This window comes from Parasteatoda tepidariorum, chromosome 9 (assembly GCF_982258835.1).
Source record: "Parasteatoda tepidariorum strain Cologne lab strain chromosome 9, Ptep-v5.0, whole genome shotgun sequence".
Lineage (NCBI taxonomy): Eukaryota > Metazoa > Arthropoda > Arachnida > Araneae > Theridiidae > Parasteatoda > Parasteatoda tepidariorum.
Genome location: NC_141763.1, coordinates 77,113,918 through 77,141,443, shown reverse-complemented (window position 1 = coordinate 77,141,443; position 27,526 = coordinate 77,113,918). Strand labels below are relative to the sequence as shown.

At 27.6% G+C, this 27,526-nt stretch overlaps 1 protein-coding gene across 1 annotated transcript in view; it reads left to right on the top strand.

Annotated features, from left to right (window-relative positions):
- Window positions 1-2,046: 2,046 nt before the first annotated feature.
- The window catches only part of LOC107437568 (glycine receptor subunit alpha-2), a 44,823-nt gene continuing 19,343 nt past the window's right edge, over window positions 2,047-27,526 (top strand). Inside the window, exons 1-2 of the mRNA XM_016049626.4 lie at window positions 2,047-2,276; window positions 24,271-24,358. Coding sequence (XP_015905112.1) covers window positions 24,306-24,358 — 53 coding nt within the window. The 5' untranslated portion in view covers window positions 2,047-2,276; window positions 24,271-24,305. The remainder of the gene's footprint in view (window positions 2,277-24,270; window positions 24,359-27,526) is intronic.

Below are 27,526 nucleotides of genomic sequence, written 5' to 3'. Positions count from 1 at the left end.
ACACGGCCTTTTGATTTTGTAACTCAGAAAAATTAACTATTATCCGAACTTATAACCAAAACTTAATGTTATTTGCCTCGACTCTGTTCTAAATCTAAACAAACATTGATTGTGTAGAATGATTTTTCCCTTCATGTTCACAAACAAGCAGAGTTAGTTAAGTATCAGAATCGATCAAACATCTTTCCTGGCTTCTAAGATGAACAGAAGTTTAGGTGATTATTTACATGGAAAATGAAGCAATTAAGAGGTCCCGTCCATCACACGTCGTCCATTTACTATATGATAGTGCAGTAGAATGATACTTTATAAGTTCAAATATACTTAATTCCGCTTCGTTAGGACCACTGACCACCTGAAAACTTTATTCTAAGAAGCTATCGTGCAAAGGTGTTACCACTTAGTGAAGTTAAGTAAATAAATGTTTTTTTCGTCACAATTTAGGTCCTGCAATTTGTGTAATTGATAACCTGAATACGACATCATACATAGACATTACTAACCAACTGCAATCCTCAATACTGTTGATTTATTTCAGTCCCAAAGGATAATTCAGCCCAGAAATGCTGGATAATGTGTCTTTCTGGCATTGTAAAGAATCGATTTGAAGTTCTGCATTAACAACCACAATCTTCAGATCAAACTTTTATTGGGTGTTTGTGAAAAGAAAGCATTTATATCACACATAAGCATTTAATAAAATAATAAGCATTTAATAAATTAATAAGTAAATACAAGCATTTGTATCACACTTTTGAAAAAAAGCGTTAGTCTAATTCCACAAATACCACACCAGCGTCTCATAAAGTTCACATCAAGAAGGTTCATTCTTGTGTTCAGAGCAAAAATAAATGTGTCTAAATATAATATCAAATCTTGCTCATAATAAAATGACAGCTCGGTGTATGAATTCGTTTGTATTACACTATATTTCTCAATGTGTCCGTTCTTTTGTAAGCGAAAAAAATGCATCTTGAATCTTTTTGTCCAATTTGATTTTTTCAGCTAAGGTAGAATTGAAACTAATAATAACAAAATTTTATTCCTTTGTAAGCATTTATTTCTGTGTATCTTTCAAACTATTTAATTTAATGCTTTATACGTGATTTTCTATTTTATTTGAATATTTTTAAGTTGTAATCTGTATAAATGTATTTTAATAATATATTCTAGTCATTTTACTACATATTTCTCAAATATAAAATTATAATATCACAGAAAAATTATATTTTTTTATTATATAATTTTAACTATGTATTAATACATTATAAAGTATATTGATAAAATTTTGAATTCATTGTTTTCTATCTCCATCATAAGGATAATGTTTCCTTTCATTAAATTCTTTGAAATTATTTTATTAACAGGTCAAATATTCTTAAGTCAACCAAGTTTTGGTTCTAAACATAATTACAGGTTAGAATTTTTTTAGAGAAAATAAAACGAATATTTTTTTACCAAGGATTTTTTTCAATAATCAGTAACAAAAAAGTTTTTTTTTTAAGACAGTAAGTTTTATAACTTCTTAACTAACAATACACCCAATTAGCCTATTGAAAGAACAACCAATGTCAAAACTAAAAACATATTGAGTATTTATTTTTCATAAATCTATAAGAATTATTAATGTAACTATTAAGCGTTTATGACATCATTAGTCCTTCAATCCCAGAAAAATAAGTTCTTACTTTCACTTGAACATAAATTTTGGAACTATTTTTATCCGATTATGTAATCTTTAACATGATATTGGTTTTGGTACATTAAGCCGCAATTGTATACAACCTATCGAAAGACCCTCTCTCCCCTTGCAAAAAAGGAAACACAGCTTCTAAGCTAGCTCTTAAAACTTAAGATCTATTTTCCGTCGATAAGCGAAAGAAGAGTAAATGGAATTGAGCTGTTGGGAAATGTTCGACACATCTTGTCACTTTCGCTTACATAAAAATATCCCAGGTAATGCGCGAGAGCATAGAGAAATCCCACCCCAAAACGCTGACAGCGCCTCCACATCGAAAGCAAGGAACATGAATGGGAGAAGACATCTCATTTTACAATTTCACCGTCCACAACAGGTTAAACTAGTAGTAACTTCTTAGAAACTGAGCAGTTGCCGCTTTATATCATCGCTATTGCTAACGTAATCAAAATTACGGAGGCAAACAATTATTTCATAATTTTAAAAATTTCTGAAATACATTTCAAAATAGAATTTTTTTTTCGAAATTTATATATTTGGTATCGCATAAAGAATTAGAGCAAAAATATTCTGATTGGTGAGTATATATTAGTTACATATTTTTATTTGTGTTAACATATTCAACTTTAACATTAGATTTATTACAATAAATAATGCATTTCTTTTTTTACAGTTAGAGCCATTTTTATCAGTCTATTAAAGAATATTTCTACGAAGTTTTAGGTCATGTTACAGTTTTTATAGGAAATATTTTAAAACTAATTTTTTTAATTTTTCTACCCCGAACAAATCAATTAAACTCATTTGAAATTTAAATATGGTTTCGATATATTGTGTCTTATTATAAAATAATATTTTTAAAAAATAAGCTAAGTTTTTTATTCTTTTTCAGCAAACGATTTTTTAAATAACGCAATTTTATAATCGATTCCTAATTATCGATTTTAATCTTTTATTCTTTAATATAAGATTTACTGATATACTTCTACAGAGATTATACAGATTATACTGATTAAAGGGGTTAAACCAATATATTGATACAGAGATTTGTGTAAGTTATTTTATAATTTGTGTTAAATCTAAAAAAAATCTATTATTTTGCTCAAACTTATTGTGACTTGCTTATTTTATACTCTTTACCGTAATTCTAAAGCTGAAACAAATGTCTATAAGCATAATATTTACTATATGTAAGATGATAGGAAAAACTTGAAATATTTTGTGTTGTGGTTTTAATTTATAACTTAATTTTCTGTTAAACTTATCTGTCCTTTTCAACTATTAAAATAAATTCATAAGCAGCATTTTTTAAGAATCATTGAGACAAAATGTCGTAATTCTTTTTCGCCCCTTTAAATTTTAATTTTTAAGAACTTCAAAAGAAAAAATAAATTATTAATAAGTAATTAAAATGTACATATGCATATATCATTTTGTATTTTATCAATTGAAATTATAAATTATGCTTATTTTATTTGGTTATACATAACATATACCACATTATAATTCTAGAATAACATATTAGTCTTAAAATTTCTTGAAATAGAAAGAACAGCTGTTAGACAAAATACAAAATTTTTAACGGAATATTGTATTTTAATCATCTATTCTCTTGAAATGAAAAATGAGTGCAAGACAAATTGTAAATTATTTTGTAGATTAAAATCATATTCATCTCTGAGTTATACTTTTACCTTTGAAATGAAGAACGAATAATGAACAAAATACAAACTAATTTACTAAATTTATCTATCGTAATCATTTCCGAGTCATTTATATTCTCTAGAAATGAGGAATTAATGTAACACAAGGTAAGAAGTTTTTATTGAATTAATGAAAAAAAAAGTATGGTTAAAAATATCAGAATGTGGTAAAGTTTATTTTGTATTTCTGACTCGAAAAGAACATGAAAAAGCTCAGTAATACTTACCGAAGCGCTTTGGTAATGGCTTTAGTAAAAGTAACAATAAAATATGGTTTTATAATATGTGATAAAATTTGATGAATGCTGTAAAATTTAATAATTTTATCATGATACATTAGAACGCGGAGGAAAAGTTTTAAGTTTGGTATTTTTTACTCAATATGCTGTAATAAGAACTTTAAAACAAAGTTTCCAGTAAACCGCTACCATTAAAGCGGAAAAATTACCAAATGAATGACTGAAATACAATATCTATCGTGTTTTTTTTTAAACCAGAATTATGTTTTTTTTAACGGAAATGCTAATACTATACAGTACTGTAACTTTACCGGAAATTTTTGCAACTATAATAAGGTGATAAATTGAACCAAGCTTCATTTCAAGTTGAACCATGGTATCGGCCAACAAAATTTATCGTAGTTTAGGTTTCACGATAATACGGTGCAACCTGCAACTGCGCAATTGTTGCAGTAAATTTGCACAATTTTGTAGTTCAATGATCTCAAAATTTCTAACAATGTATAGGTAGGTACAAAGCAATATTGACTTACTATTTCAAATTAATAAGAGCAGTTTCCATTAATTTTAAAACATTTGAATAGTATATTAGAAAAAAAGATTTATAAACTGTTTTTCTATGTTTATGTCGTCAATGTTTTCGAATAAAAAGTCATTCTTAAGCTTACTCGTTTACTACATACTATTACGATTAAAATAGATGCCACAAAGTACCTATTCTGGTAGAATAGCTCCCGAATTTCAGAAAAAAATGAATATAAATCAAAATTAAAAGTTTCCTAAACTAAAAAATATGCTTCATCAAGTAGCTACCTTGTCTTTTCAAATAGGTTCAAAATTACAAAGCTACGGTGTTGATCTTTGATTTAAAAAAAAAATTATAAATTGACTTTTCTAAACTAAATTTTTATAAAAGTTATTAATGTCAACTCACAATCGTTTTTTAGACATTTCGCCTATGATTAAAATCAGATGTATTTGGTAAATAATCATTTCCAATCACAGCATTTGCATTGCGTGTTTAAAAAATTATTCGGCTTTGTTCTTTTATAATAAATTTTAAACATTATGAATCGAAGCTAAATTGCGAACTATCTTGTGCTCTTTCAGTAACTTGATCTCCAAAAGCTTATATTTAAAATATACGAAGTAAATTAAGTTAAACTCGTGTAGTATAATGAGAGGGATTACAATAGTTAATTTTAAGTAGCAATTTTAATAGTTCCTCTTAAGTAGACTAAATAGTGACTACAACAACAAAACTATCGTTTGCTTAGAACTAAAATCCCATTATAATGGACGGCAGCATTGCAGTAAAAACTCTTACAATAAATAAAGAACTCGCCAAAACAGCCAAGTTTTCCTCCTTAGTTTCTGATAAATCTATTTTATATTAGACTCGACAGTTGCGAAATGGGACATTTCGCCAACATTCATCTTCGAAACTGTAATCGCATCTAAATGTAAAACATTTTGCGAAGTTAAAAAAAAAAGACTTCTGTTTTGGTGAAGAAGTTAGAAATTGGTTAATTATAGTAGTGTTAAATTAGTAAATATATTTAAAAAATGTTTCATGAAATAGTTAAAAAATATTGAACAAAATTAAACTCGAAAAATCGAGAACGTAATAAGCTAAATCTTTAATTAATAGTTATTGTATAAATTGATTTAAATTAACCTTTAATCATGAAATAAATAAACACTCTTAAGTAATACCATAGTAAACAGATTCTTTAAACTTTTTTTTTAATTTAATAGGTTATAATATTTCTTTTACATTACGGTATATTTTAGTACTATTTTTAAATATATGTGTAAACATACACTTTTAAAATTACAAATAATCATTTAAAAGTATTTACAGAATGCTTAGTCCATCAAATAAGTAAAACTCACTCAGAGAAAAAAAATATAGTGAAAACTACCAGAATATGGTAACATTTCTGGGTCTATAGAAATATCAAAGAGAGCGAAAATTTTTACGGACACTCTTTCATAATAGTTGTGGTAAAATTAACAACAAAATATGATTTTATAATGAGTGATAAAATCTGAAAAATGTGGTAAAATCCGGTAGCTTTATCATAATACCTTGGAGCATAACGTAAAAACCATTTAATCAGTCGAATTTACTTTTCAGTTTTGTATTTACACTAGATTATGTGTTAATGAGATCTGTAATTTTAAATACCAGAATTTCCGGGAAACCGTTTCCAAGTGAACAGAAAAATTACCAAATAAATGGTTCAAATACTATATATTTTGGTTTTATTGAGCAGAATTATTTTTTTAACCAGAAATATTATTACTAAACAGTGCTGTAATTTTACCAGAATTTTCTTCTCCGTGCTTTTCTAGTCTTTCCCAGAAAATTATATAGGGATAAATAAAATAATAAGTAAAGTAAAGCATTCCCACGACAGCCCGTAGAGGGCCAGGGGGGTCATGGAAGATAAGGCTCCACAATTTCATGAACAACGGCATGATTGTGGCAAAGCGGTCAGTACTGCGCACAGGCCCTCTTTACTTCCCAGAGCAGTTGGTTCCCATCGAAATGAGGCTGGGTGGGCTTTAGGCTGCGGCTGGGGATCGAACCCTTGCTCTTCACAATGACAACCTCGTGCCTAACCTTTGAGTCTTCGCTGCTCAAAATAATATCAAAAATTAAATTTTTACAAACAGCATTAAATGTTATACTTCTTTTTTATTTTCCTTTGACCCTGTAAGATAAGCTAAGAAATATTTAAATGTATCGACAGCCAGTATTTAGGAGGAGAAAAAACATATATTTAACGACGTGTTTTCGATTTGGTAAGCAGGCTTTCAACAATGGAAGGGAAAATGTCAAATAAAAAAAAACAGGGAAGGATTCGTGTGACATTTTATTTAACAGTGTCCTGTCAGAAATGTCGGTTCGGAAGAGAGCTATGTTGAAACTTTTTGAATGAAATTCTGCCTTGACAAATTTGGTTTTCAAAATAGTTTTAAATGTATACTTTAAAAATTTTCTAATGTTCCTGTCTTATATTTTTATTTCATTGTCTTTTTTATGAAAGACAACGAAATAACTTATTTTCTACGACCTATACAATTTATAGTACTTATGGATCTTAAAATAATCAGAGTTGCAAAATACTTTAACAACGTCTAAAAAATAAATATTTTCACATTTAAAATTTCGGTTTTTTAAGTTGCTTTTAAGTTTAAATCGTAACTTTATTTTTTATTTATTCAATTAAAAATTGCCGAAGGAAATATCTTGTTTAATATTACCGTGTACAATTTTAATTGTGTAAGCTAATATTTAACAAGGGTTTAAGCTACCATATTAAGAATAAATTATCCGACAATTGGGTATACTATAGCCTACGTCACAGGTTGTGTTATTCCTACTAAATTTAACCCATGAACGGCATTTTCTGCGAGCCTAACTTCAAGTCACAAATAAACAAACGAAATGTTTGATCGTTTAAATAGCTGCTCGCCAGATTTTATTGCATTATAATGAAAAGTAATTGATATTCGATTTTTGATTAATAATTGATTTATGTGGATAGTGGCATTTATGTGGATAGTGGCATAGAATTTAGCATTGCGTCATGGTAAATGTTATTCCTACTAAGTAGAAGTAGTTGTGTTTTTTTTATATTATACCCAATTGTGAAAGAAAAACAGCATGAATGAATGTACATTAAAAAAATCCTATAGCTTCTTAAATTTAAAAAGTTAATTTAATTAATTGTTGAAAATGGAAAATCATAAATAACGCTTTACTTCAAGCAAAGGACGACTTTGAAGGTCTTTTTTTCAATAGTGAATTTTTATCTTTGGGTTGAAAATAAATTTAGTCAATAATTTTTTCAAATAAATCTCCTGTATGATTTTTTTAGCTTCCAACAATAATTTCAATACCTGTAGTAGCTTAAATTTTAAGCACGTAGTATAGTAACATCTAGTACTACACTTTTTTATAGATTTTTATAAAATATTATTTTTGCTATGAATAAAATATTAGTTTTTTTTATAGAAACAAGAGTTGTGCAAAAAACAATCCTAACACCATATATATATTACAAAAATAGAACGGCATAGTATAAACAAATCTTCGCAGAAAATTCCTATTTAAAGCACAAAAAAACTAAGACTTAAGAATCGAAACAAGGATATGTCTTTTCCGTATTTCTTAAATTAAGAGAGCATGCTGGCTAATTAAAGTAATGGATTGGCGGAGTAGATAATGTCATTAAGGAGCCAAAGTATTTCATTTGGCGCTGATAAAAGTTAGCTTAATACCTTTTGATCCTTCCGTAATGCAATAATCCAGCAGTCTCTAAAGAACACTCTTCCGGCTGTCAATGCATAAAAGTTTTTTTTTTTTTATCTTGGAATTCTGAAGCCAATTTTTTCTTCTTCTTTCATTTACTCTCTTTTATTTTGTTACAAAAAGAAGAATGTTCAACTAAATCGTTCTAAATCATTTTTAGTTTTTAAAACTTCGGTTTTGTTGGCAAAATCAATACTGAGTTAAGCTTTAGTTTCAGAATTTTTCACGTGATAAATAATTCATTATTTTGCCATTTAATACATTGCTGGACAAAAGTAGCATTTCCGTCTGACAGTTACTAATGCATAGAATTTACTTAAAATAACATTGTTCCAAAGGCTCAGGAAGCAATAGGTATTAGATACCTTTGTTACAACTAAATCAACAATTGATTGTTAAATTCTTTTATTCTCAAATACAAGTTATTAAATTTTAAAAATATTTAAAAAGTGAAGAACTAGATATTCTATTAATTTCTTGAGTAAAAGAAAATATAAAGAATAATTGCAATAACTAATGAATTATCTTGCTGATAAATTATATTAGGCTTTCAAAAATATAAATGTAATACATGCCATTCGTTTGGACAAATTTGTGACAATTAAAACATTAAACAAATATTTCAGTGCTTTATTGTTACATTAAACTATTTTAATTAAAAAAACATTTAAACTATGAAGAACTATATATTTCATAAATTAGCACTGCAAACGCATTTGTAGACAAATATTAGCAATTCTTTTTTAAAGTTTAATTAAGCTGCACTAATGTAGAAATGTTGAAATAAATATAAAGCAAAAATGTGCAATTACAAAAGAAGTATATCATTTATATGCCAGAACTATTTTAAAAACCATTATTATGATAACAACATACTTTAATTAAAAAAATAAATATTAAAATAATAATAATAATATATATATATATATATATATATATATATATATATATATATATATATATATATATATATATATATATATATATATATATATATATATATATATATATATATATATATATATATATATATATATATATATATATATATATATATATATATATATATATATAAAAGGTAAATTATAATAATTTTGCTTGCATGCTTTAAAATATAAGATTTACCCAGAATAATCTTGGTGCAGTAATCGATGGATTCTTTTTTTAAAGAAATAAATCGTCTAGTTATAAACGTTCTTGTTAAATTTTTCACATCAGTTTAATATATAAATTTTTATTTATTTTAAAATTATTATTACATAAAATAACTAAGTATATTACAAACAAATATATTATCAGAAAAACAGTGTTAATAAGTAAAATATAAGACTTATTTAAAAATGCATTTTTTATCGAGATTACAAGCTTAAAAATTAATAGTTAAAATGAAAGCTACGAAATCTTTTATTCTTACATTAAACAATTTTCATCTGAAAGGAATATAGAATAAAAATCGAGAAATATTTCGCGGAAGAAAATGCTTCTGATAAAGAAGAAAATTTTTTGCTAAAATGGTGTTATTTATTTTAAGTGCCGTAATTAAAACGATTACAATGAAAAATTTAATAGCTATGGCAACAATATATCCTATTAGAGCTTATCTTTCTTTTTCTTTTTTTGAAAAAATTACTCTTTTTAGCTTTCACAAACATACATAATTAAAAAATTTCGAGTAAGAAAAATTTTAAGATTTAATTAAATAAATGTAAATGATAATATTGATTTATCTCTTATACTGCTGCAGCATATTTATGAAAAATATCAAAATGTTTTAAAATTTAAAAAAAAATAAGTAAATTTTGAAACTATTTCTATTTAGTTTTTTATTCGTTAGTAAGAAGAAAAAAAGTTTTAAAATGCAATAAAATGAGTGTTTAAATATAATACTGCGCAAAATTATAATTTATTCAAAGATTACATATATTTATATCATTAACAGCTGTATCATTAACAGCTACACCATTCAGCGTAATCGATTAAATGTCAGTTCAGTGCCTTCTAATAATCGACAATGTCTTTATCATATAAATAATATAGCTGTTACGGACTTATTGACATCAGACATCGAGAAATGGGACCCTTTTCTGCCAGATCGCACTGTTCCGTCTGTAATTGATGGCGCATTCTATTATTGATCTAGAAAATCCTCTAACGATATATTATCTCGCCAATCATGTTTTAACATTCCTTCTGTATTCAGATTTCCTTATGAAAAAGAATAATATTAACAATATTTTATGAGACTAATATGCATAGCTTTGTAACGTAAAAAGAGCTTTCTTTTCATTTTCTGAAAGTTTTTATTTTTATTTTTAAATAACAATATTATGTTCATTTTAATTTCTATTGAATATACATTGAAAATTTTAAAAAAGAATTCGTGATTTTAGGAAATATGTATCGCAAATTATTTAACGTAATTAAGCTTGTATAAATTTTTATTTTATTTTTTAATGGCAAGATTAAAAAACAACTACGAAAGCAAATACAAGGAACCATATAAACTGTAAAGATTTTCTCGATCAAATTACGGTAAAAAGTACCGACACTCACGGTGCCTGTACATTTTACCGTAAAATTCATTTTTATCGGCACATCTTACGAAACAAAGTATTTGATGTACCATAATTTTTTAAATAATAATTACCTTAAAATCAGTGATTCACTCTAATTAAATGAATATTATGAAAATTGCGATATAATATTTTTCAGTAAAAGTGGATTTTACGACAAAATTGATTTTATAGGTGAGGCATTTAGTTCCAGTACTTTATAGTGGATTTTTTTACAGGTTAGAGAACAAACATAGAGAGAAAAAAAACCGTAAAGGACGAGAGAAGCATCTTTGGCGATAATTCTAATCCGGGTGGCCCTTGCCTCCCAATAACGGTCCACGAGAGAACGTTTGATTGTGGCTAGACAGAGAATCAGATGGTAACAATGATCACATTCAAATGAAGCCGATCGGGTTGTGTAGAAGTCAGGGAACTGGCTTTGCATCAGAAAGGTTCTGGGTTCGAATCCCGGTTAAGGCTCGGATGTTCTTTCATTCTGTGTACCGTCAATCTTTACTGTGGGAGCAACGTTGGCATAGTATGGTGTCCCTGAAAGAATGGCCATCAAATCCTCCTTAATACGCATGAACTGACGAAATGTATACCCTGGTGAGTGTTGGGGAAAAAAACGTTTAAGTAAATAAAAAGAAATGAAAAAAATCTAAAAAATTTATTAATTACTAAAGAAATTGTGTTTACATAATTTACCCTAGCTTAAAAATGAGCTTAAACTTCAATAAGCAGACACTTCATTTTTGAAAAATGATCTGAAAATCAGACTGAGTCTCTTTGGTTTAGAGCATAGATTTGGTGAATGGTCCCAGATTTGTATACCCTTAAAAAAAAGTACGATCAAAATTACAGGAATTGGGTATAATTTATCGTGTTCCAAACAGCAAAAAGATTAATAATTTTTGTCAAAGCGTTTTGGTAATGATTTTGGTAAATTTAACAATAAAATATGGTTTCAGAATAAAAGATGAAATTTAATAATGAGCTGAAATTTGGTAATTTTATGAGGATATTTTAGAGCATGCCATAAAAACCATTTATTCGATTAAATTTACATTACAAGGTAACGATAACTGTAATTTTAAGGATCAGAATTTCTGGTAAACCATCACCATATGGACGGTAACTGTACCAAATGAATGGTTTAAATATCGCACATTTTGGTTTTATTAACCTAAATTTTGTTTAAAAAAAGAAATGTCATTAACATGCAGTATAATAATTTTACCAAATTTTTTTCCTTTGTGCATAACATTATTAAAAGTAGGGGTAAAGAGATTCTGATGGACCAAACATACCACTGAAAAAATTATTGGTAAGCCTTGAAAAGCTTTAATAAAATAAATAAATAGAATAGAAAAATTCGAGCAAAACCATTACTTTAAAAGCAGTGGGGTTTTTTTTAGGTAGTAATCTCCTTTTCGAATTCCTGCGGGGGGAAAAAGAAATTCTGAATCTCCTTAGCTCGTTTAGATAAAATAAAATAACATTTTCCTGCAAACTCCAAACATTTCCTGCAAACTTAAATTCTATTCAGGCACTTTTCAGATTCACGTGACATACTTTTTTTTGCCGACAACAGTTTATAAAATGCCTACTCGTGTACGCATTTCAGAAAATAAGAAAAAAAACTGTCAATTTCATTATTTTCTCTAGAATGAACTCTCTCTAAAAGCAAGCTGACTTCCTGTCGAAAAACCAGATAATATTTTGAGGTAAAGTTAAGCTAACCAGCGTCCTCAGAAAACTCAAATGTTACGAGTGAAATTTATAAACGGATATTTAAAAACATACTGCTTTGCTTTTTGAATTTAATATTCTTTGAAGAAAAATCCCTCGTAGAGATTGTCCATTAGAAATAATTTTTTTTAAATAACTGGAAACGAAAAGAGGTGAAATTTGGAGTGCTCTTTCAGAAATTATGCATCGAGTTTTTTTTTTCGTGCTTTTTTTAAGTATTTAGAAGATGTTGAAGTAGAAAATTTAGTTAGAGTTTAAAGCTTTAGGTTAAAATAAAATCAAAGTAAATTTTATTCATTTAATTAGAGTACATAAATTAGAACAAATTCGCGTACTAAAAATAATTGTTATTGATCAATTAAAACATTTACATGTGAATAATAAGTTATACACCGCAATTCGGATGTTCTGAAAATCCTTGTGAAAGATAAAATAGAAGGAAATTTGTTTTTGGATTTGTAAACGTGACTGGAACTATTAATAGATATTTTAAAGAGAAATATGATTATTTTGAGCTTAAAATTTCTCATCGCCAATTTTTATGAAAATTAAAAATATTAAAAATTATTATTTTTGTAATATCTCGTGCTATTTTTGCGATTACACATGGTGTGATAGGTAGAACGAGAAACTATCCATTACATCTAACTTTAAGATATTTTTAACACTCAATAACACACTGGTTTAGCATTGAATGACTCTGATGAATAAATCAAGAAGCTTGAAGTGTTAAGGAAGCAAGAAAATCAAGTTCATTAACTAAGTTTGCGAGGCTTTAAATAAAAAAATAATTCAAATAATTAACTAAGCAATACTAAAAACATATTCTTAAAGCATATATCACTCAAGATAAAAATAAAATTCAATTCAATACATACAATAAGTTCAGTGAGCATACTACAGTCCACATGCAATAAATCCAGAAAAATAAACTGGATTAAGTTTGCTGGGTTTTTTTTTATTGATACCTTTTTATACCTATATATCATTTTGCTTTCAAAAATATTGCGTCATTAAAATTTACTTAAATTTTTACGCCTCAAACTTCGATTACAATCTTGTTTTTGTTCTCAATTTCTTTACCTGATGAAATGAAATCAGGTTCATTTTTTACACGATTAAATTGTTTCTTAAAATAATTCTTATTCAATAATTATTGCTATTTTTAAATCACAAATAAAGTGTTCTACAAAACTCAGCATCTCTAGTAGATTACACAACTTATGCTGAAAATAAAGCTCAAAAAGCTAATATTTTAATACATCTGATAATTCTTTCTTTTAATATCGATACGATTCTTAACTTTAGGATGTTATTTAATATATCTTAGGGGCACTATGTCACAAACGTTAAATTTTCAGGTGAACTGGTTCCCTATTCCAACTACGCAGTTAAAATTTCGGAGTACTCAGAATTCCAGTATTTTTTACAGTAAAATCCATTCTTATAATAAAATTTTAAGGAACAAAAAATCTGATATACTTTGTACAGTAATATTTACTGTAAAATTATTGAATAACTGTAACTAAATTAATATTACTGTAAAAATTACCGTATGTACGTAATATGTGATAATGTGTGACATGGGATACAATATTTACTGTATAACTATTGAACAACTGTACTTAAATAAATATTACTGTAAAAATTACGGTACGAAATTTAAAGTTAAATTTTATACCGTAATTTTCACATTAATATTAATTTAATTAGAGTTTTTCAATAATTTTAATAATATGAAATTATGAACCTTAATTTTATGAAAATGAGTATTAATGAATCTATCCACTGTATATAAATCTGTATTATCATAGATATTGCTCATATACCATAGATATTATTGTTTGTACAGTAATGTCATAGATATTACTATATCAAATTTTTTTGTTCCTTAAAATTTTACGAAAATTAATATTAAGGAATCTATCTATTGTAAATCTACAATATCTACTGCAAAATTATTGAATAACTGTAATTAAATGAATGTTAAAATAAAAATTACGGTATAAAATTTATCATTGAAAATGGATTTTATGGATGCTACACTGGAGGTGCCAATAATTTTTACCTCAATTTGAAACAGAATATTTTACAGTGTACCTAAATTTGTTATTTTAAGCTTGAAACCTAGTGACTTGCACTTCTAGAAAAAGAAGTAAAATTGTGAAAGACACAGTAAAAGCTCGTAAAAATATGACATACCGTCTTTTACGTCTGATTCATATTATTTAGGAGGTAAATCATTCTAAGCATCCAGATAATTGGCTAGAATAGCTAAAATTGATCGATTAATTCGTAATGCAAAGATAGGGATTATGAATGGATAGGAGACAGATAGCATAGAATGTAAGTGACAATAAGTATTATACTGTTAGTCATTGCATAGAACGGAACAATGTATCCATTCCGTAAATTAAGCGTATAAGAATAAAAGTTAGATAAACAATTCCAGATTTCTGATATTATATGTACTATAGATGCACTATAGAAAATGATGAATATGCTTTTTTTTATTCCATAGGAAGTAAACAATTTTTATTGAAAAAGAAACATTTCTTAATCAGTATCCACTGAAAAAAAAAAAATGGTCAAAACTAAAAGAATATGGTAAAATTTGCCTTCTTGGCTCAGTGGCAACACCAAAAAGCGCGGTATTTTTTAACGAAAGCGCAATGGCAATGATTTTCATTAAAAATATAAAATATGGTTTTATAATATGTGATAAATTTGGTAAAACATGGTAATATCTTTTCATGCTACCTTAACACGTGTCAGAAAACCATTTTCTTGGTTTAATTTACATTTCAGACCTATACTATGGTAATAACAATAAATTTGGTAACCAGAATCATATGAATAGAAAAATTACCAAATGAATGGTTTAATACCATATATTTAAGTTTGACTAACCAGAATTATGGGAGATTTTTTTACCTGAAATGCCATTACCATACAGTATAATTACAGTATAATATATATATATATATTCTATATATATATATATATATATATATATATATATATATATATATATATATAATATAAGTTAAAAATGAAGAATAAAACAAAGAAAAATTATAGACATATGAAAAAAAGGGGGTGGGAAATAAGTAAAAAAATAACAAACATATTATTTAAAAAAAAAAAAAATATGAAATTTTAATTAAAAAACCGGAAAGAAAGTCGAAAAAAAAAAGATATAATCTTTTCTTCAGCCCACACGATTATATCCGCAAAACAGAGTGCTTTCTGATATTGTATCAATAAAGCCAAAGCAAAATATATTAATACAATAGTGTGAGAAGCACTCAAAAAATTTTTTTATAAAATAACTACATAAAAATAGATCATAAAAAGTAAAAATAACATGTAAAAACAGATAATAAAATAAAATAAAAAGAAAAAACATTCAAAAAACAAAAGAAAAAACAAGCGAGTAGCAAAATCATAACAACTTACATGGACTGATATTTTTCAAAAATGATTTAAAAATGTTTTCGCAGAAAGATTGCCAGATTACAAAATATGAAAACAAAAGATGAAAGCAAAAGGGCGATTCTTTCGTTACGTGTGTTACTTTTACACGACATATTTCAACTTTAACACTTATTATAATAAACTTGTTAGATATTTTTTATGTTTTTCTTAATTTGTTGTTAAATCTATATGTGTTGTAAGTTTTCAAAACGAAGATTGAAGGCTCAAATTAATTTGATGTTGAAAAAAAAATTTCTGAAATTTTGTTACGTGTGTTACCCTTTATAATGCTAGATATTTGAAACTTTGAATATATTCATTTAATTCTGTGAAGTATAAAGGCAAAAAATTAAGATATTTTCTTTTATAGAGAGATACAATATCGAAGCTGTGTTTAGTGATTTTTAAAAATTTCTTGCAACAGTAAAAACTTCTTTATTTTGGTGAAATTGGTGCGTTACGTGTGTTAACTGAACGTTACGTGTGTTACCCTCTGTGAATATTTCAACTGAGAAGTCATAAATGTTGCACTAAAACATTTATTTATTTTAATTTAGCAGAAGAAAAACAATTTATTTTAGCAAATAAAATAGTTAATGATCTGGAAAGATGGTTGTAGCCCTACTTTATACTGGTTTAGAGAGTAAAACATAGCAAATCTTAGGCACATCTATTCCTTCAAAATAATTTCTGTTTGGAAACAAAAATATGCATATTTTCCAATTATTTTATGCAAATATTGCATTTTAAGTTTACAAGCATGTGCATTTGCGTCAATAATGTTCCCGAGATAGAGCATATGTCGTTTTAATTTCAGTTATAGGCGCATTTCTGATCAGGAGGGAACAGAAATTGACTTACTGACTATTTGTGTGCCACAATGTGCATCTATGCATCTTATTCAAGTATCTAACGATACTTATGCATAGATTTTATGCTTTGTATTACCGTTGCCATGTATTGATCTTTTCAATTAATATCTTTATTTCCTTTTGGCTAATATACAATACTGTTGTATTAGGCATGAGTTGATTGGTTAGCTTTGCAAGCAACACTGGATAGCAAATAAATTTTTTTGTATAACAACACAATGATATAAATAACTTTGCTTTTTGCTTCGCTTTCAAGATTTTGTGCTACACACCTATCCCATAGAAGGAACTTCCGCTTGTGATATCGTAAAATATTTCCAAATTAATTTCTTTTTTTATATTTTGATTGACAAAATATGAAATAATTCAACCATATATTTATTTTCAAATTCTTAACTTGACTTATTACTATAGAAGGTTTCTGTTAGCTCATCTTCAGAAGTAGAATCGTTTTTAAACAGTCTTAAAATAAAAGTGCAGACATTGTTTCACCTTTGTCTTTGCCTTAGGAAAATATTGTAAAGGACTCTATTTTAAACTCTTTAGGAGAGTATCGTCTAAGACAACAGCTGCTGTGAATAACGGAACTGTGGCTGGATAACATAATGCTGATTGAAATTCGTTTTGATATTCAAAAGAATATGACATTGCAAAGTCAACTTGAATTTCCCTGGTTTTAATGCTAGATATGTTTGTTTGGAAAGTATCACCTCGGATTCTTTTAACTCTTACGTATTATTGAAAGTTAGTCCAATTTTCAAGAGTTATTTCAAAACATTCTTCTTGCACATTTGCCATTGTATATTTTTTATTGTGAGCTATTGTCATCTTTTTCTCATCGTTACAAACTACAATAAATGATGGTTAGAAACCTATAACATGAAATTTTTGTAAGTATCAGAAGCACCCTTCCAACAATTAGATCCAAAATTTCTTTTACTTTACATACATAAATACTTCTACCGTCACTATGTATTGTCGTAAACTTAATTTTAGCCTTCCAGTTAAAGAATAAAAATTTCATGATATTTGTTTTGATTCTAAGTTTTACAGTAGCAATAAATTTTTTAGTCATAAAGCACTAAATATGGAAAATTAAGCAATGTTTAGGATGCAACTGACAAAAATCAGTATAAGCCTCTCTTAGAAACATTGTTAGATGGTTCTTTCGTTTTATTGCCCGTTTTTCCCCGTAATAATCCAGAGAACCAGCTCTTGTTTCAATACAAGCATAGTATAAACAATCTAACTTTTGAAGAAAATCCATTTATTAATAATTAAGTTCATCTGAAATACTTAGTGGTGAACCTTTTACATCATTATCAATCTGTTTTGAAAGTTCAAGTCTAACTTTCATTATTTCCTTATTTTCTTTCCTTTGAAGTGCAGAATCTTATGCTCTTTTCTTTTCTTCTTCATCTTCTTATTCTTTTAAATCCAGATAAGGACACTATTTTAAGCTTATCCATTTTATAATAATCTAGCAAATGCAGTCGAAATATTCTACTTAAACATAAACGTATAACAAATAGAAGTTTGGGAAAACAATTTCCAAAAGTTTCAAAATTATCGTCTTATTATGCTATTTTTTTATTAATGCTTATACCGACTACCAACCTGATTTTACAAAATACCACAATCTTACAATTCCGTATTTGTGGCATTGAAGTTGCGCGGCGGTTATAAAAAATGTCCGAACATGATTTGAATCTTTTATTGAAAATAAATAAATAATTAAAGTGTATAAGTACCTCTAACACACATAACAGTAACGCGCGTAACTTTTCGTTACGTGTGTTACCTTGAATAAAATTAATTATAAAAATTTAACTACTGGCAGTTTTAATTCGAGAATTTTTTCCGTTGCATATCTTGCCTTCTTAATTTATAAAACAAAAAATCTTTAAATTTTCTTTTTTACTAAAGTTTTTACAGAAAAAAATGCAAAATTATGTTACGTGTGTTACTGGGAAATTAGACTATCTTGATTAATCGACTTTCAAACAAGCAAAAAAATTTAGGCCAAATTAAAAAAATACATTAAACAATGATAAAAGAGTAAAATAGTTATATTTATTACTAAAAACTATTTTATTGCTCTTTAATATTTTAAGAACTCCATTGGAATATAACATAACAAAGAAGAGAACTCCTGTTAAAATTCATAGTGTTCCACCTTTTGTTAGAATTCACATAAATATTTTTTGTAATTCAAAAAACTATCTTAACTTTTAAAAAATGTACATCTTCTAGATTCCGAAATTGTGTCATTTTTGATTTTAAGATAATTTTGAAAATTTAGTCACTCAGGACCACTTTTCGTGGAATCGCCCAAAAGCGCAAATTGAGTGTAACAAGAGGGTTTTAAAGTGTCGTTCTTACTGCACTGCTGAAGTGATTTGTTATTCTGAGTTTTGATTTGTTAGTTACCAAGGATGGTCCCGAAATGGATGTGCGCAAGGTAATATTATACTGGATAATTTTAAAAATTGATCATAAATAGTTTTAGAAGATAGATGTTTATTTAAGAAAAAATATAAAAGAGAAACATAAATTGCCTGCTTTGCAAATAATTTTAGCCGCGGATTTGCACGATATGGATTAGCACATAGAAAAATTATTTAAATTATCAATGAAAGAATTTTAATAGATAATTTTAACACGGATTTGCCCGAAATGGATTTGCACATGGAAAAATTAACAAAGAAAAAATTTTAGCAGATAATTTTAACCACGGATTTGCCCGAAATGGATTTGCACATGGAAAAACTGTATAGATTAACAAGGGAAATTATTTAGCAAAGGAATTTTTAGTAAATAATTCTAACCACGGATTTTTCCGAAATGGATTTGCACATGGAAAAATTAACAAAGAAAAAATTTTAGCAGATAATTTTAACCACGGATTTGCCCGAAATGGATTTGCACATGGAAAATTGTATAAATTAATAAAGAAATTTTTAGCAAACAATTTTATCCACGGATTTGCCCGAAATGGATTTGCACATGGAAAAACTGTATAGATTAACAAAGGAAATTATTTAGTAAAGGAATTTTTGGTAAATAATTCTAACCACGGATTTGCCCGAAATGGATTTGCACATGGAAAAATTATATAAATTAACAAAGAAATTATTTAGTAAATAATTTTGGCAATGAATTTTGGCCTGAAATGGATTTGCACATGGGAAAATCATAAAAATTAACAACAAAAATGTTTAGAAAATATATCCACCAAAATATACGATTAATTCAATGATTTTATATAAAATTTTATTACATTAGTTGGGTATCCATTGTTTTTTTTTTCGGCTTTTTTTCCGGTTTTTTAATTAAAATTTCATTTTTTTTTTTTAAATAATATGTTGTTTGTTATTTTTTTACTTATTATTTCCCACCCCCTTTTTTTCATATGTCTATAATTTTTCTTTGTTTTATTCTTCATTTTGAACTTATCTAATGAGTGCTGTTTACTTGCAGCTTAAGCGGAATAAATGATACTTATTGTTTATACTTATTGATATATATATATATATATATATATATATATATATATATATATATATATATATATATATATATATATACAGAGAGAGAGAGAGAGAGAGAGAGAGCATAAATGTACTTGCACCATAAGTGCCAGTACTTTTTATCGAATTTTGATCCGAAATTTCTTACAGTGTAGCTATCGAGTTGGCATTGAATTGATATTATTGCGATTTCTATCATTCGGAAAATGAGTATTTTTAGCAGACACTCTCAGAAAAATCGGTTTCATTTTGAACCATATTATTGATACTTTAGAGCCATAAAACTCTGCAAATTTGCTGTTTTACTAAGTTGTTAAATGGAACCATATTTCCGTGCAAGTTGAACCATAATATTAAGAAGTCAAGTTTAAAAAAAAAACTAAGTTCATTTTAACAACATATTAAGGTCGAAAAAATTGAATAATTTCTAAAATTTAATACGTTTCACTCCAAACTATGTATACTCCAAAGAATATAAGAAATATAATGTTATTTATTCATTTAGAAGAAGAAGTAGTTTTTATATAAAAAGTAAATCACTGATAAATCATTTAAGTAAAGGAGAAATCATAGAACAATTAATCAGGGATTAAAGAGCGGCAATCGCTTGTTACTGGATACCTATATAGACGGCACAGTAAGTAAATTGTGACATTTGTTGATTCAGAATCGATCCAATTAAATCTAATTTAAATCATACTGTTAAGCATAATCATTTCACTTCTCGAGTTGAAAATACCTAATTCCAATCATCTCTAGATATTCGCTTTACACATCAAATACATATTTAACATTTATTCGAAATGGTTCTAAATAGTTTTTGAAATGTATTCTAAAAAATATTGTCCAAATTGTAAAATAATATGTAAATCATGCATGCATATTTTAATATAAATTCAGTTATAAATATATATTTATTTTACATTCTTATTTAATACACATTTTGTTTCGAATATTCTGATATTTTTGTTAAACTAATGCATAATCTTTTTTATTAAATCCTCTTTCTACTTGCAGACATTTTTCATGCTTATTTATTTTCAAATATTTTGAATTTTAATAAAATAACATTCCTTCTACTGAAGTAAGTAAAAATTTAAATAAATCTCTTTATTAATTCTAATTTTTCATTCATTTTTCTGCAATGTTAATTCTCTTTTGATACCAAAGTAAATAAATTTTCAACATTTATCAATTAAAGTATTACTAAATTCAAAAAGAGAAGGGCTTTTATTTTTCTAAATTTAGTTCAAACTAATAGCAAATATTCGTTCCGAAACAAGGCAAAAAGAACACAATTGCAGAGGCTTTTGAATTCCAAACGAATCTTTAATTTTCAAATTTAGAAAAAAACACGATAATTACAGCATTAAGTCATCAATTTTTTTTATATAAAATGCACGTTTTCCGCAAGCTTTGTTCTTTCTGTGTCTCACCAAATGCGGCTACTTTTGCTTTCAGATCTTTTCTAGTTTCCTTCAAACTTAAAATAGGCATCTAATTTACTTCAAGTTACCTCTAATTAGCATCTTTATTAAAATCCTTTACTTTGAATGCAAATTATATCTTTTTTGGCAATTAATCGTGCGTCTCTCTTTTTAATTAAACGCTTAGCACTCCTTCTGTAAAAATGTAACAATTTGATGAGACTTTATAACTGAAAGAGTACAACATATTTTTAATTTCTTACTAATTAGAGGAGTTTCAGAATCTCAAAACAACCGTGAAATAAAATAGAGTGAAGTTTTTAATATCTTCTTTTATATTAACGTTCCTTTTTTAATTTTATTCTTCAGATAAAGTTTAATTAAGTAATACTAGAGTTCATTCTACGGGAGTATCATTATGCCGATTTTAATGCATGCTACTAAACTTGGATTCAAACAAAAAGGAATAAACTACTCGCTGACACCTGTGACAGATTTATTTTTTTAATATCATGTGGGTGGGAAGACTTAATTGAAAAACGGAGTAGATGAAATTTCTAAGTGGCATATTAGTGAATTCGGGTAAACTAGACTAAAGGTTGGCAGTCATATTATGCCTTCCTTTTATTTCTTGCTTAACTCCTTAACGATGGGTTAATTTTCAAGAAAACAGTCATAAAAGGGTCTATTTTGCCAAATACAGGTATTTGATTAGTGCTAGTATCTAGTTTAAAATAAACTAACTATTTAAACTAACTATTTACCTTAAAAATATCTGGCACTGCTATATGGTGTGTAAAATGAGAAATAAAATGTTTTCCGGGCAAAAGCAATGATTAGTTTTATTCATATTGGCGCTACTGAACACTCCAGCCCGTCAATATCACGGGGGCGAGAAATAGCGAGCGAGCACTCTCCCCGTCATTTTCACGGGAGCGCGAAGGAAGGGGTTAAAAGCTTCGGTGGTAAAATCTATACACTCACGCTCTCAAAAATAAATCTCTGGGTTTCGACTATTCAATATACCTTGAGCAGTATTACTTTAATTTTGAGACTCATTTCGTCACGAAATCACATGATTTGTGAGTAGACATTAACTCTGAAATATGTGTCGAAAATGTTTCCTCAACTCTAAACCTCATCGCTGTGCATTGTGGGAGATTGTTAACTAGAATGTCGAACTGGAATGAAGACTATTCGATCGAAAATAAAGTAGCGAACAAAGACTGTATGGTGGTCAAAGAGTTAACCTCGTACTAGGAAGATCCTGGGTTTAAATTTCGCTTTCGGCATGTATGTAATTTATCTCTCTGTTCTATATATCCTTCCTGTGCCTATGATAAAGTGATTATTAGAAAAATTAGAAAATCTAGTAGGCAAAACGAGGGGATTTTTCTTTTTTTTGGAAAAAAAACTGAATGACGAAATATTTCTTCAATTTTGTTGATATCCATTTCTTGGAAGAAGTGACGATAACTATTTCATTAATTTGACGAAATATGCTTTTCATTGTGCTAGATTGTCATCTAGAATGACGAAACTAGATTATAGACTAGACAATTGAAAATAAAGTGACGAATTAAGTTGACCACTGTATGGTGGTCAAGGATTTGACCTCGTATCAGGAAGTTTTGGGGGTTCGAATCCCGTTTCACGCATAGATGCAATTTATCTTTCTGTTATTTGTTGGACTGTGCCACCTATATGGTGCTCACGTTAAAATGATTCTTAGAAAAGTTAAATACGGTAGGCGACACAAGGTACTTTTAAAAAAAAAAGACGAAATATTTCGCTAATTTTGATGAAATTCGTTTCCTTGAGGAAGTGCCGATCGTCATTTCGTCACTTTGAAGAAAACTTTTGCTCGGAGCATATACCGGAAGACTGTTTCTTTAAAAACGAAAAAAGTTTCGTGATATTTGAGTATCCATTTTTTACAGTGCATTTGAATTGCTCTCGTCTCGTTCGTACTCTTAACGTTTTAATTTGCTGCCACTAAAAAGAAATTTCTAAGATTTATTATCGACTATATATATATTGCTAAATGCAGTTAGAAACTTTCTTTAACTGCGAAAATACTCTATCAACAAAATTTAATGACTTTAATTACCAAAGTATAGTTAAATAAAAAAATATGATTTTTTCTGAAGAAATCATTTTTAAAAATATCACATTCTTTTCCAAGCTTTTAAATTATGAATTTAATATTAAATACTCAACTCTTAAAAAATAATGAAATAAAATATTCTGAACGTTCAAGGTGAACCGGTAAAAATCTTGCTCCTTTCTCAGAATCTTTTTTTTAAGCTCTACTTAAAATTGAAGTAAGAATCTACACATTCAAGGGTTTTAAATCATTTAAGTGAAACTTCTTTATAATCGATAAATCTTCTACTAAAAGGTCGAAATAAAAGTAACCGCGTTTCGTAAGACAACCGTAACTAATAGTCTATTTGTGTTCAATTCAGAAACAAAATAGGAAATGAATCGCGAATTACTTGTGACAAAACATTCAACATTTTTATTTGCTTTATTGAGAAATAACTGAAAATGCTACAAAGCAAAAAATAAAAATCATGAAATAAGCCAGATTTAAGTGAATAATACAAAAGATATAAAATTATTACATTAAATATAATTTTCGGATAAAATAACAATAGAAATCTGCTAACGTGTATCTTTTGCCTTTCAGATGGGTTGAAAATCAGATCTACACGATTTCTAAGCATGGTTCGTAAAGTTATTTTCTGGTTGCTCATAGCCCTGCTCGAGGTTTCATCGTAAGTATTTAATATCAATCCACTAACGACAGAACATTGGTATAATGGTTTTGGTGTAAATGGGAGAAGAACATTGGTAAAAGTTTTGTATCTAATTAATGAGAGATAGATTAATCTGGTGAACACACTGTTAGAGTTTTCATTCTGAAATGACGGTGAAATAACCGGCAGCTGTCTGTCCATCCGATTAGCCATAAAGTTTAGGAACATTTTTTTTATATTTACGGTTTTGAAACCGTAAATACTGTCCGTCCATCCGATTAACAACTAAGTTTAGGATTAGGAACATTTTTTTATATTTACGGTTTTGAAACCGTAAATACTGTCTGTCCGTCCGATTAGCCATAAAGTTTAAGATTAGGAACATTTTTTTTATATTTACGGTTTTGAAACCGTAAATACTGTCGTGTTCATCCGATTAACCATAAAGTTTAGGATTAGGAACTTTTTTTACATTTACGGTTTTGAAACCGTAAATACTGTCTGTCCATCCGATTAACCAGAAAGTTTAGGATTAGGAACATTTTTTTATATTTACGGTTTTGAAACCGTTTACAATTGGTACGGTTAAAAAACCGTAAATATAAAACTATACAGTTTTAACATTTTCAACTAGAATGGTTTCTAAGCCATTAAAACAAAATTTAAACAGACTTTTTGGGAGCTGTGCTGTTCATGCTTGAAAGATAGTTTCGTGTTTTAACAGTCGAGGGTCACCCAGTGCAAGCAGCTGGAAATTCTAAATGTTTTGAAGGAATAGAAGAAATATAGTGGTGTCAACCCTAAGATTCGAACTCCTGTTCTGTCGGTCATGAGATTGACCGACAGACGCTTTCAACTGCAGCGTGTGCCAAGCTGTTCAGAACAAAATGGATTATAGAATTCTGGCGGATAGAATTCCGGTTGTTAAGCCTAATTAGGCATAAACAATCACGCAAATTAGGTATTAACAATAATATTTTTCGCACTTAACAGTTTGAATATCATCTTCTTTTTATTGTTATTTGATTGTTTTGGTTGATTATGGTAAAATAGCAATTAAATAAATTGCTATTTAACCATTTTAAACGACAAATGTTTCTAATCTCTCCTAAATGTTTCTAATAATCTCGATGCTGATAGGACAGTGGTTATCGAATGGTGCTCTGCGGAACCCCTGAGTTTCTGGGAATCGAGAGCAATGGTCTTTTCATTAACTAATTAATATTTTTGAAATTCGTAATTAAATGTGTATCTAATTTCTTATCCATTACTTATTAGAATTTATATTAAAGGAAGTTATTTATCTGAAATACTTCCTAACAAAGAAAAGACCAATTAAAAACATTGTTTCTTCGTGTAACAATATATTGAAGAACATGTATTTATGGAAAATTGCATTAGTTTTCATCATAGAATAAAAATAACGTAATTTAAGTATCTTTCTCTGATTCCTTCTCAACGTGTATTTCCATACTTTTTAATTTTTATTTCAACGGAAACCATACTTCAACTCAATCGTTTTCATTTTGTGCATACACTAAAATCAAATTAAGAATTTAATATCAGCCGTGCCAGAGGTGCTAATTCAACTGTCTAACGCGCAATACAATAACTATTGAATATTTATAAAATAATTAATAAAATTTCAACCATTGAATATTTATAAAATAATTAATAAAATTTCAACCATTGAATATTTATAAAGTAATTAATAAAATTTCAACTATTGATTATTTATAAAATAATTAATAAAATTTCAACTATTGAATATTTATAAAATAATTAATAAAATTTCAACCATTGAATATTTATAAAATAATTAATAAAATTTAAACTATTGAATATTTAGAAAATAATTAATAAAATTTCAACCATTGAATATTTTCGAAACAATTAATAAAATTTCAACCATTGAATATTTTCAAAATAAATTTTTCCTTGATTAATATGCTCAAAATCGCTAATGAAATTATTTTTAAATAAATTTTATTGGTTCTGCCAAAAGAATGCCCTCCATTTAAAAATCATTAGCCAAAAAATTGGGTACTCCATATGATAATTAACTGTTTTTCAAAAAATCACAAATGAATAGTCTTATTCTTTTAATTATCACTGTACTCATATGAGCAGACCGGCAGAAGAGCATAGAAATCAAATGCTATAAGATAATTAATACAACTGAGAGATATTAAAACATTTTAAAAAATAATTATCCATATCACACTACTAAAAATATAACACATTTTGTAACGGTAAGCGTTTGTTTCTCTAGATGTAGAGCAGAGTGGAAAACACCAACAAACTCACGTAATTTTTCGATTGTAAATAATGCACTGCTGGTGTACAATGTACAGCGCACAAAACACCCAGAATAGCATCGGATCTAATGATCAGATCTCCACATTCTAGGACTAAATCTCAATGGTTCAAGTAATTGGCATCAAATGTGCTAACTAATTAGTGCAGACGATATTTTAAGTTCCAAAATCAGACCAAAAAAACGTACTTTCTCTGAATAAACATGCCATTTTTTTGACGGATTTGGATTTCTGACCCCCAAAATACAGAGGGTAGCAGTAATCCGGGAAATATGGTCCCCATGGTTCTGTCAGGAGAGCGATCTTAAGTTTGGTCCCCTTGCTGCTAATTTTACTTTTTGTGTGTTTCCCCTTACCTGGAGAACTGTTTAAGCGAATTGAACAATTTTTGCACACAGTTATGAAATTCGTTTATCCTAAGATAATTCCGTGTTAAAATTAACTTTAAATAAATATTTATTATTTTCATTATTTTATTTAATAATAGCTGAAAAAAATTGGAATTATAAAGTATACTATTTTTTTATACATCCTTTTAAAGAAGGGAATTTTAAATGACGAAATACAAATTTTGTTCTGTGCAAAATTGGTCGAATAGTTCCTGAGAAATCGAATTTCAAATGCACGACTTTTTTAGATCCTTTTCTTCTTGTGCGCCATGTACGCCACAAATAATGTTTTTGGAAGCAAAATTAATTTATAAATGGTGGGAAATGTGTGTGAGCTCAGTACAAGCATTCTCCATTGTTAATCTTTAAACTTGACTAGGGAAGAATACTGCTAAGATTTTGCTGAAATATAACATGAGAAAGAGAAGGACATTTATCATATGTGAGGCTGGCGAAATCACCGTACCTCAATCCTTTTG